We start from the raw sequence: 13331 nt of genomic DNA, 5'->3' as shown, positions 1-13331 counted from the left end.
CTGTCAAGCATGGGTCAGCTCTCAGCCCCAATTTAGTGGACAGGAGCTGGCAGCATCAATGTCTGCCACAGGAATGGCGTGAGCGGCAACAATTGCTCTCCCTCTCAAAGGCAGGTGACGGACAGCATCCTGGTCACGCAGGTCAAGCCTACGCCAGGCCTGCAGGCTGATGGCAGTCTCCGCACGCCATCAGTGTTGCCTCGGGCAGTGGCAGAGTCCTTCCAGCAGGATTTGTGGCTTCATAGGCGATAGAAGACCGCTAGGCGTGCCGAGGGACCACTGCCATAGCCTCCCCTCTCACTGAATAGGCGTAACCGAGACAAGGGGTGAGACTGCACTCAGCAGATGAGACATTCATTAAGAAATGTGGGGTATTGCTGCTTTTTGTGCGATATACGGCGGCGGGGATAGCAATGACATCATGTGCTATGGTTTTCCCTGGTTGTCAGCTCTCCTGTGACACTGCTTTGCCCATGGTGTGACGGTGTCTCTCAGCTACCGCGATGACATTATTCTTCGCTTACGCACTTTAGCGCTGGATCATTCCCTGATGTTGCAATTACTTCCGTGTGTGCCGCAAATCGCTCAGTATTTCCCCCTAGCTGGCCGCTTGGTGGTCATAGACACAGGTGGTTCCGTTGCTGGCAGTTGCCAAGGTAGAACTTGGAAGAATTTTCGGTGGCCGTCAGGAATGTTATCCTGGGGCGTAACACTACTAGAACAGTTTTATAATGGCAGAAACTTTAGAACTTATTTAAGCCGTTCTTCATCCCATTACTTCCAGCAGAGCTGATAGTCCTGTTTTATTATGAAAGAGAGCCACAATATATGTGTATTTCTTGGAACATCCTCACAATATCTTTCTATGATCAGGAATGATCAAAATATTTACAAAAATAATAGAATACGAGTCTTACAGTTACTATAAAAATAAATTTACATCAATACCTATGCTGCGTTTGAAATACAAATTTAAGCACATTTCTCCTTTCTCTGCCATAGCGGCCATCATCAAGAAAGGACATCATATTTAATTCTTAGTGTCACATTCACGAAACTACAGCCATTTTAAAATTTTGATCATTTATCAGTAGCAATTGGCACAAGGAAATAAAATCATGTGATCCTCCTTTTCGTATGTTTGGTTGATTACGATATTGTCTACAGGAGGTTGATATGTGGATTTCAATGTAGCCTATACAGGGTGGTCCACTGATCGTGACCGGGCCAAACATCTCACGAATTAGCGTCAAACGAAAAAACTACAAAGAACGAAACTTGTCTAGCTTGAAGAGGGAAACCAGATGGCGATATGGTTGGCCCGCTAGATCGCGCTGCCATAGGTCAAACGGATATCAACTGCGTTTTTTTTAATAGGAACCCCGATTTTTTATTACATATTCCTGTAGTACGTAAAGAAATACGAATGTTTTGTTTGGACCACATTTTTCGCTTTGTGATAGAAGGCGTTGTAATAATCACAAACATATGGCTCACAATTTTAGACGAACAGTTGGTAACAGGTAGGTTTTTTAAATTTGAGTACAGAACGTAGGTACGTTTGAACATTTTATTTCGGATGTTCCAATGTGATACATGTGAACTTATCATTTCTGAGAACGCATGCTGTTACAGCGTGATTACCTGTAAATACCACATTAATGCAATAAATGCGCAAAATGATGTCCGTCAACCTCAATGCATTTGGCAATACGTGTAACGACATTCCTCTCAACAGTGAGTAGATCGCCTTTCGTAGTGTTCGCACATGCATTGACAATGCGCTGACGCATGTTGTCAGGCGTTGTCGGTGAATCACGATAGCAAATATCCTTCAACTTTCCCCACAGAATGAAATCCGGGGACGTCAGATCCGGTGAACGTGCAGGCCATGGTCTGGTGCTTCGACGACCAATCCACCTGTCATGAAATATTCTATTCAATACCGCTTCAACCGCACGCGAGCTATGTGCCGGACATCCATCATGTTGGAAGTACATCGCCATTCTGTCATGCAGTGAAACATCTTGTAGTAATATCGCCAGAACAGTACGTAGAAAATCAGCATACAATGCACCATTTAGATTGCCATCGATAAATGGTGGCCAATTATCCTTCCTCCCATAATGCCGCACCATACATTAACCGGCCAAGGTCACTGATGTTCCACTTGTCGCAGCCATCGTGGATTTTCCGTTCCCAATAGCGCATATTATGCCGGTTTACGTTACTAAATAGAACGCTTGTAAAAAATCTGTCATCGTCCCATAATTTCTCTTGTGCCCAATAGCAGAACTGTACACGACGTTCAAAGTCGTCGCCATGCAATTCCTGGTGCATAGCAATACGGGACGGGTGCAATCAATGTTGATGTAGCATTCTCAACACCGACGTTTTTGAAATTCCCGATTCTCGCGCAATCTGTCTGCTACTGATGTGCGGATTTGTTGCAGGTCGTGGTTGACGTTTCACATGTGGCTGAACATTTCCTGTTTCCTTAAATAACGTAACTATCCGCCGAACGGTCCGAACACTTGGATGATGTCATCCAGGATACCGAGCAGCATACATAGCACACGCCCGTTGGGCATTTTGATCACAATAGCCATACATCAACTCGATATCGACCTTTTCCGCAATTGGTAAACGGTTCATTTTAACACGGGTAATGTATCACGAAGCAAATACCGTCCGCACCGGTGGAATGTTACGTGATACCATGTACTTACACGTCAGTAACTATTACAGTGCCATCTTTCAGAAAGCGTAAAAAGTGGTCCAACTAAAATATACATATTTCTTTATGTACTACACGAATATGTAATACCAAATGGGGGTTCCTATTTTTAAAAAAACGCAGTTGATATCCGTTTGACCTATGGCAGCTCCATCTAGCGGGTCAACCATAGCGCCACCTGGATTGCCCCTTCAAGCTAGACGAGTTTCTTTCTTTGTAGTTCTTTCGTTTGATGCTTATTTCGTGAGATATTTGGCATGATCACTATCAATGGACCACCCTGTATACTACATAATACATCTGTTAACCATTTTTCTTTACCGAGCGCTTTGTGTTCACATATAAAATTGGATAGAGAAAATAAACCATTAGCATTAATGAAAGAAGCTACTCAAAGTGAACCTCGAATGACAAGCAGAGCAAAAGTTGCCGAATTTAATTGTTTAGTGGTTTGATAAGGAGCAATGTCGGCCTGATTTGAAACACTGAAAGCCTGTTGGATTGGGTTAAATTGTTCGATCCTGGGCCGTAATTCCTCTTGCGCCACAATTTCGTTTTGTATTTAACATACGACATCAGTAACATCATGTTTCAACCATTAAGGACTTCTAACTGTACTGACAGACTTATCTTTAAAATGTTAAATTATGAACTTCTGTGAACTTTCTTTCGCACATTGTCATTTAAATTCACCACTGGTCGTTTGTATTCCACCACAGTATACTTCTTACTGCTGTCGTGACACAGATACTCTGGTTTAAACGTATTTAAAATTATTCTTCTGCCCACTCCATGATGTCATGAGCGCGACGTCCATCTCTTCTGAATTGCGCCAGGCATCTCCTCCTCTGTGCGCCGTTGCTGATGGCTTGCGTGGTGGTGTAGGGACAGCCTTACCATCGTCTGCTTGACGTCCACTTGTCTCTTTGAATACGTTTAAATTACTCTGCAATACCTACACTGATGAGTCGAAACATTATGACTACTGCCCACCACGAGATTGATGGCCCCCTGGTGGTGGTGGTGCGAGCACGTAAGGGCGATGGCAAGGCGAGGGGCTATGGGGGCTATAGCACCCCCCCCCCTATGGAATATCATATTACACTGAATAAAATGACTTCAGAAATCAGTGAATATATTACTGCAACAGGTTCAATAATTTCTTTTATAATTATGTAGCACAATAGGTTGCATTGTATTTCAAACACATTTTTCCAAAAGAATAAGAGCAGGCAAATAGCTTACTATCCAAACTAATAAATATAATTTAATTTAAAATGGGCGTATTATTATTTATTAATACACATTTTTTACCCTGAACTCCAAAACTCTTACCAAAAACTACTTTAGGCAAAACCAAATTTTACCAATTTGTCAGTGGAGGACCCCAGCCAGCTCTCCTTTCGTTAAGCGATATTCCATTCCCTCAACCCCCCCCCCCCCTATTAGCCCTCCCCTCTTTGCCCCTCTTTGACCGACTTCTAGAATCGCCCCTGCGAGCACGTGACGCAGTAAAGAAAGAACGTAAGCGACAAAAAGACGAATGGGCAGTCATTATAGCGAAGATACGGGCCGAAAATGCGGAAATCCACTAATATAAGCGGTTTTGATAAAGAACACTTTGTTGTGGCGCTGCGGCTGGAAACGGGAACCTCAGAAATGGCGAAGCTGGTCGACTGTTTGCGTACTACTGTCGTGAGCACCCGTGGAAAGTGGCTGAAGGATGGTGAACTACGGAGTAGGCCGTATGGTGCTGGACGACCACGTCAAAAGGTACAGGTCGGAGGATCCCCCACTATGTAATACAGGGTAGGCAGCGATCTGTGTCAGGTCTGACGACAGAGTACCGCGCTAGTGCAGGCACAAGTGTTTCGTAGCGCGCCATTCAAAGAACATTGTTGAACATGGAGCTCCACACCATATGACCCCTACTTGTTCCCGTGTTGAGCCAACGACATCGTCAATTATGATTACAGTGGATACAGCTTCACTGAGTTTTCGTCACGGATCAATAGGAACGTGTCGCCTGTTGAATGAATCGCGTTTCTTGTTACACCAGGTCAATGGTTGGGTCCTTACACGCCGTCATCTAGGCGAATGGCTGCACCACGCCACAGTTGCATGCCGGTAAGAGCAGAATTATGCTTTGGGTACGCTGGGTTAGGCTTCCATGGGATCTGTGGTGCTGATAGAAGGCATCGTGACAGCAGTCAATTACGTGAACAATACTGCGGACCGCTTGTTTCGCTTCATGGTTGGAGTCTCCCCATACTGCGATGACATATTCCAGCAGGATAACTGCCCGTGTTGTAGATGCAGAATCGTACTACAGTGGGTTGAGAGGCATTATGGTGAACTCACATTGACGTCTTGGCCAGCAAATGTGCCCGATCTGTACCCACTGGAACACATTTTGGACACCAGCTGCTTGTCCGTAAACCACCATCCCGTAATTTGCGGGAATTACTTGACCTATGCCCACTCGTCTGCTGCCACTACTTTTGCAATTATGTCGGGGACTTGTAGATCCAAAGCCGAGCAGAATTTCTGTTGTACTGTGTTTGGAAAGTAGAACAACAAGCTATTAAGCGGGGTTCAAAATGTTTTGGCTCATCGTTATATGTTCGTTATTATCTTTTCTGCAATTTTGCACTACATGTTCTGGTATGTTTTCTTTGTATTATCTCATTTGATTTCGTAACAGATACTAGAATATCTTATTGCTTTTTAATTTATTTTCATTTTCCGTGGAACACTGTACCCCTCAGAAGCAACCTCGGCTTCTGGACTTTAACATCACCTCCATTGCCCGTTCGCCAGTCTTTGCATTACAGCGGGCTTTTCCACTGCAGAAGTGAGTGAGACAGAGAATGAGCAACTGTGTCGCTTGGGACTTCCTGGCATTTAGCTCACTGCAGCTTCAACATCATTATTGTGTCACGATGGAAGGTGTGTTACGGGAGTGTGGCAGAATCGTGCGCTTGGCCCGCAGATACTGGAGAGCAAGGCTGCAGAGCGCCTGGCGAGCGGCGTGGCGGTGCACTGGTACGGGGACAGCGAGACCGACCCCGCCGTGCTGGACGACCTGCACCGGAACCACAGCGGCCTCTTCATCCTCTACACGGAGGCCTGCTACGGTAAGTGGGCCTGCACTACTGCATTGTCAGCGAACGCGCTGCATCTCTTGTAGGCCTGCTTTCTCCTGGTAGTCGACATTCTAGATTTCGAAGTCTGGTTATCTCCGGAAATTTTCTGAAATTTTTGGTAAGTTCCTGTGGGACCAAACTCCACAGGTCATCGGTCTCTAGACTTCATGATGATCAAGACCCATACTCCTTGACAGAGTGTAGGGGACGATGCGGGAGACCCGCACCGCTGTACTCGGCAAGGTCCTAGCGGAGGTGGTTTGCCATTGCCTTCCTCCGGCCGTAATGGGGATGAATGACGATGATGATGAAGACGACACAACACCCAGTAATCCCGAGGCAGGTGAAAATCCCTGACCCCGCCGGGAATCGAACCCGCGACCCCGAACTCGGGAAGCGAGAACACTACCGCGAGACCACGAGCTGTGGACTCTCTAGGCTTACACACTACTTAATCTAACATAGACTAACTTACGCTAAGGACAACTCACACACCCATGCCCGAGGGAGGACTCGAACTTCCGACGGGGGCAGCCACACGAACCGTGGCAAGGCGCCTCAGGCCGCGCGGCTACCCTGCGCGGCTCTAGTTATCTCCCTGTAGTATGCTAATCGTTCTATACTTGAAATAGCTTTCAAATGAACGTTTTCTTATACGAAGGTCATCAAAAGTGCCGCAAACTGTAAGACTGAATTGAAGAGAAAATTAATTTACAAAATCCCTTTACAGGCCTTCAGTATAATCTCCACTTTTGCTTATGACAGCTTACCAACGTTTGGCAACTTCTTTATTCCGGATAGGGTATATTAACTGTAGAGCTCTCTGATTACTCAGGTCATGTCTCTGAATGCGTCATCGGTTGCATCTAAACGTCTTCCACGGAGTTGTTCCTTGAATTCGAGAAACAAAGCAAAGTTTGATGGGCTCGTATCACGATTGTGTGGTGAGTCGGAAAGTATTTTCCACCGGCATTTGTCGAGCGCTTTTCGAACTGGTAGGTCTTGCATTTTCGTGCAAAATGTGGTCATCAGCTGCAATCATGTAAGGCCCTCTTTGACGAATTTTCGGGCACAAAAGATGTTGGCTGGCTGAGTGGCCGAGCGGTTCTAGGCGCTACAGTCTGGAACCGCGCGACCGCTACGCTCGCAGGTTCGAGACCTGCCTCGGGCATGGATGTGTGTGCTGTCCTTAGCTTAGTTAGGTTTAAGTAGTTCTAAGTTCTGGGGGACTGATGACCTCAGAAGTTAAGTCCCATAGTGTCCAGAGCCATTTGAACCATTTGCCAACAAAAGGTGTTGTAGAAACAGATTGTAGTACGTGCCTGTTACAGACGTCCCCAGCGGTTCTCTATTTGTAGCTGTTACTCCATTCATGTCATACGCAAAGATCTTCATCAGTTTCACCTGTGATTGTTACCGACGGAATTCTTCGGACGTGGAGAGTCGCAACATTTCCATTCAGTTCTGGTTCAAAATGTCGTATCCAGGTTCCATAAGAGCAACATTCCTTTTCACAAACTGTTCGACAACGCTGAAGTAATTCTTCTGCAACCCGATTTGTGCTCTTCACTCAGATCGTGGGGAACCCATCTGGCAGCAACTTTTCGCATCTTTAACTTTTCAGTTATGGGTCTGCAAACTGAAATGACAGACACTCTGGTCTCATTTGAAATTTGATCATGTTTTTCGTCGATGCTGTCTCAAAATATCATTAACAATAACCTGAGAGGTATAGTCTGTTGCAACTGATGGCATTGCACTTGTTGGGTCGTCCTCAGTGTTTACCCGATCTCCACGAAAAACGAGCAGACCACCGTAGAAATGTCCTAAGATCCACTAAACTATTCCCACACACGTCTCTAAAACCGCTGTAAACTTCCGTTTGGTCCTTTCCACGTGGGCATTCGATTTTGATTTAGGAACGCTGATCACTACGTGTAATCCGACCTAACTCGGTTTCGGCTGCCATTTTAAAACTAAATTACGCACGATACATCCATGCAAAGCAGCACGCGCATGGGCAGTGTGCAGGACTTTTGAAATGATCCTCGTAGTCACAGGTATTGGCGTTTCTTAAACCGACGCCAAATAGACAGGCTCAAAAATATTTTCAACCACCCACATGTCTTGCATAGTTTCTTTTTGTCTGAAATCCCTTTGTCAATAGTTTTTTTTGACAGCAAGAAATCGCTAAGAACATCCAGCTGTATAATGGAGGTGAAAGCAAAGCTAGATTATCAGTGTTTCTCAATCGAACATGCCGTGTATTCAGTCATGAGGGAGATATCACGGCCTGTGTGCACTTTCCAGTAGGCCAACATGTCTCGAATGATCATTTGAAGCTCTGATCGCATTTTCACTTTATCATAAGAAGAATAGTCTTTACAGGACATTAACAACAAATCGCGGTACAACACAGCATCGTCAGTTGAACAGTCCACCGCTATTATGAGGCATAGAAAGCTAAAGGTCTGCCTTGTAGTGGTTACTCATAGTCAGCAACACCAGCTTGTAACCGCTACCCACAGATTACAGCCCACAAGTACCCGGAAGAGAATGCGACAGAACTGCACCTTTCCTTTTGAAGGAAACAACGAGAACGTAGACAGTACGTAACCATTTCCATGGTAACAGCATGGTCAATTTCGTCTGTTGTCATTCACTACGAACAACACTATAACTCTCCCTCCCGTCAACACCATGGTGCAAAAGGAAGGTGGGCGAGAAAACATCTGGAATGAAACCTGGATCAATTTCATAGTTGAAGACACGGGGTATCGTGACCAGTTCAGACGTATAGAAAGATAGACACAGTCTACGACACTTTTTTATTTTTTTGTACAACCAGTTTCGAACTTTTTTTAATCCATCCTAAGGACAATTAATTATGGAGTACTAAGAAGCGCAGGTCGACATCTGACATCCACCTACACGTGTTTTTCTTTCTATACCTGGATCTCTTGAAGGTTGGTTCTCGTTTCCAACAGAGTTTGCCAGGTGATACCCGTAAAAGAGTGCCGATGAGGCCAAGTATCATATCATGAGTGAGGCATAGAGCCCCATGGGTCCAGTATGGAGGTAGGTCAGTCATGTTTTGGACCCTTATCATAAATGCAAGTCAAACATCTCTTATACCTGTCGAAACTAATTTGAGGTCTTGGCAATACCGCGACAGTATCCACCAACCTTTCTTCTAGCCCTACAGTCAACATTTTGGAGCTGGATTAAGGTCTTCAGCTCAGTAATATACGATGACACACTCCGAACTCTGTGTTTTTGTTCGACCATGTAGAGGTAATCAGTAAAATGGAATGGCGTACGACGTCTGCTGACATAGGTCAGCCGATCGCCAGTTGAAAAAGGCACCACATCGTCGCAGGATCCCTCCTCTCGCGTAAGTTTTGATGAGTGAGTTTTCGAGTGAAGATATTTAAGGTATAAATGGCCGTATCTTTTGGTGGCATTGAACTAGAAGCTTGCAGTTCTTCTACTGATAAGATACCATTGATCGTAGTATTGATACGTCTACCTGTTCCGGAGGAAAAGGGGTCTAAACTGACAGCCAAATAGACAGTCAGTCTGATAAGAAACGACAAACAATATTTTTTTTCATAACAAATTCGTAATTTCCAGATTTTTTTTTCTGTACTTGTAGTGTGAAACTTTGCTTCTTGTCAAATTTCATGACTCTGCGTCCACGAGAACCATCCTAATAGATTTTGGTGAGTGAGTTTTCGAGTATCATAAATATGTGACATAATTGGCCGTATCTTTTGACTGAAGTGACTCACAAGCATAAAATTTTTACAGTTTCATGCGACCACAAGCCTTAATGTGTGACACAAATTTCAACTTTCCTGAGAAAAAAGTTTCTTAACTGTCGGGCAGAGACAGATAGACGGACCACAAAGGGATCCTATGGGGGTTCCGTTTTCGCACATTGAAGCACTGAACCCTAGAAAAAGTGCGAGGAACTGGCGTTTCTAGACTAAGAGGGTCGCTTCATTACGTATCAATGAACAACTTATGATAAGAAAGAGTGTTTGGCTTGCTTAGGGTTTAGACGCTGATCACGATAACCATATTTGTTACCTGGACTACTTTCTGTGGAGCCATGAGCAGAATTAGGTGTACTCTGAATCTGTGGAGACAGGCATGGATCTCGCCGTTAGTGGTTCAGCTACTTTCTCAATTGTTAATCTTATCCAAGTGACATACCAAACAGTCTGACCATCGCATTTCAAAAGATGCACTTCCTCTTTGAATGCAGGAAATGTTGAGTTACTACTATTGTAACAATGTGTCAGTAATACGAATCACTCAAAAGGTCAAAGCTACTATTATTTAAAAACTGAAATACACAGTATTAATGAAATGATAATTAAATCGACACCCTCGTAGCAAACAGGCGTTGATATTCATTCTAGAGGAGCTGCACGGTCATCAATGGTATTTGTTCTTTCGGGAACAGATACTACTTTCATATGCACAGTATTAATGTTTCGCAATTATATTTATTTTACATATTGTTGCGAGCTGACTTTAGACATTCGGGACCTTAGCCAGACAACTAAAGCCGGCTGTGCATTTCGTTTCTAATACGTATCTTCACCCAAGTAACGACCGAATATTCCATAAATACATATGTTATTATTTTACTTTTCTCAGCCATTCTCACATTTAATTCGCCAGATGAAATTAGTAGTTTTATACCTTCACATTCTTATCTCAAGTAATTTAATAACATCCTTTTATCATTCCTCATAGTTCGTAACAGTAATGTTTTCGCATCATGTAGCAACACACTGACTACTTTGAATGTATAATGTACACTATGTTATCAAAAGTATCCTGACATAACCAAATACATACCTTTTTCATATTAGGTGCATTGTGCTGCCACCTACTGCCAGATACTGCATATCGGCGACCTCAGTAGTCATTAAACATCGTGAGAGAGCAGAATGGGGCGCTCGGCGGAACTCACGGACTTCGAACGTGGTCAGTTGAATGGGTGTCACTTGGGTCATACGTCTGTAAGCGAGGTTTCCACACTCCTAAACATCCCTAGGTACACTGTTTCCGATGTGATAGTGAACTGGAACCATGAAGGGACACGTACAGCACAAAAGCGTACAGGCCGACCTCGTCTGTTGACTGACAGAGACCGCCGACAGTGGAAGAGGGTCGTAATGCGTAATAGGCAGACATCTATCCAGACTATCACACAGGAATTCCAAACTGCACCAGGATCCACGGCAAAAACTATGGTAGATAGGCGGGGGGCGAGAAAACTTGGATTTCATGGTCGAGCGGATGCTCATAAACTACACATCACGCAGGTAAATGTCTAACGACGCCTCGCTTGGTGTAAGGAGCGTAAACATTGGACAATTAAACAGCGGATAAAAGTTGTGTGGAGTGACGAATCACGGTACACAATGTGGCGATCCGATGGCAGGGTGTGGGTATGGCGAACGCCCGGTGAACGTCGTCTGCCGGAATGTATAGTGCCAACAGTAAAATTCGGAGGCGGTGGTGTTGTCGTGTTTTTCATGGAGAGGGCTTGCACCCCTTGTTTTGCGTGGCACTATCACAGCACAGGCCTACATTGATGTTTTAAGCACCTTCTTGCTTCCCGCTGTGGTAGAGCGGTTCTGGGATGGCGATTGCATCTTTCAACATGACCGAACACCTGTTCATAATGCACGGCCTGTGGTGGAGTGGTTACACGACAATAAAATCCCTGGAATGGACTGGCCTGCACAGAGTCCTGACCCGAATCCTACTGAATACCTTTGAGATGTTTTGGAAGGCCGACTTCGTGCAAGGCTTCACCGACCGACATCGATACTTCTCCTCAGTGCAGCACTCCGTGAAGAATGGGCTACCATTTTCCGAAAAAACCTTCCAGCACCTGATTGAACGTATGCCTGCAAGAGTGTAAGCTGTGATCAAGGCTAAGGGTGGGCCGACACCATATTGAATTGCAGCATTACCGATGGAGGGTGCCACGAACTTGTAAGTCTTTTTCAGCCAAGTGTCCGGATACTTTTGATCATATAGTGTAAGTACAAAACATCATTGATTTCAAAATGCTTAGGTACAATGTTTCGTTGTGAATCTAGCTAGCTTTTAGTGCATAACATACGTAAACAACTTAACTAGCACGAGAAAGATGACAAAAGTGAACACTACATCAACTAAAAAGAAAAAAACCCGCGTTATTGTGCGAATGCAGTTTCGGTTCATTAGATGATCAGAATTACAATCCGCCAGTTTACTTATTCGTCAATTTCCAGAGTGGTAACCCAGTCATAATCCCTATAGTCCGAGGTCTGTGTGTTACAGCCTCTTCATTTCTGTATCGTGTATGTCTGTATTTCATGATTCAGAGAAGTCATACACTAGAAAAGTTTTCAGTTATATCATCAGGGTAATTTACGTCTAACAACACATTAATGATTACGTGACATTAAGGAAGTGCCAGTTGTGCCAGTTGTTCGCCATACAATTCACATCCGCCGTCCACGTACTTTTGTGTTGCAGGTCCGTTCTTAGGCACTGGGTACCCAGCAGTGAGGCTGGGAATGTGGGAGCGAGCAGAGAACTACACCAGTGACATCATACAGGTAACTCACGCAGTCTGAGCGTGTTACACTCCTACATGTGTAGTGTAAGAAAGTACCATCCACCCAGCAAGCGAGGTATTGAAAATGTTTGCAGCAGCTGTAGGTGTTTTATGTAAACAACAGCCACTATGAATAAAAATACGACACCATGTTAAGGAGTGATATTAGGTACATAGGGCCTAAACTTTTAAAAGATACAGAAAAGAATAGGCTACAATATTTTACGCAACATATAAATCAGTAGGAAAACGGTACTGATTTGTTTTCTAGGACGTCGTGGCCACAGAGAAATACCTACTGGTCAAGCACTGAGGAAAGACTTGGCTGTGGCCTTATTACTAAAGCAACCACCATGGGATTCACCTGATGCACGGAAAATATAAGTGTAAATTGTTTGTTGTGTAGATGCTGTCGAGTTCTTCTTCTGCCTTTTTAGGTGGTAATGTTGATGAATTTCAGCCCCTGTAGTAAGGCCTGAGATATGACTTCATTCGCTCATTCTTTTAGTCGCCACACACATGTTTAAGCACCTCAGTGTTTCACTATGTAATTCTGTGGTATCTGCTGTGTGGTTTGTTTCTGCCTTCTCATCCAGAAGTGCCATCCCTCTGCCTTTAGCGGCCGCTATACCGGCGGTAGTCTCCATACCTTTACTTCTCCTCAACTAAACGCAGCGCCTGGACACGTCACCAACGCAGTATTTGATATCAGCAGCAATTTCAGTGACTGTATTTCACTATGCGTCCAGTGCTCTTTGTGTGAGAGACATACAAAAATAAACTGACTTTAGTGCATTCTGACTAACCTTATTTAACA

The 13331-nt window shown here is 44.3% G+C and overlaps 1 protein-coding gene across 1 annotated transcript in view; it reads left to right on the top strand.

Annotated features, from left to right (window-relative positions):
* Nucleotides 1-13331, top strand: part of LOC124776203 (lysosomal acid glucosylceramidase-like) — a 141788-nt gene that overhangs the window by 102452 nt on the left and 26005 nt on the right. Inside the window, exons 7-8 of the mRNA XM_047251037.1 lie at nucleotides 5730-5874; nucleotides 12433-12515. Coding sequence (XP_047106993.1) covers nucleotides 5730-5874; nucleotides 12433-12515 — 228 coding nt within the window. The remainder of the gene's footprint in view (nucleotides 1-5729; nucleotides 5875-12432; nucleotides 12516-13331) is intronic.

This window comes from Schistocerca piceifrons, chromosome 2, assembly GCF_021461385.2.
Source record: "Schistocerca piceifrons isolate TAMUIC-IGC-003096 chromosome 2, iqSchPice1.1, whole genome shotgun sequence".
Classification (NCBI taxonomy): Eukaryota; Metazoa; Arthropoda; class Insecta; order Orthoptera; family Acrididae; genus Schistocerca; species Schistocerca piceifrons.
This window is presented reverse-complemented; position numbering and strand designations above follow the sequence as displayed.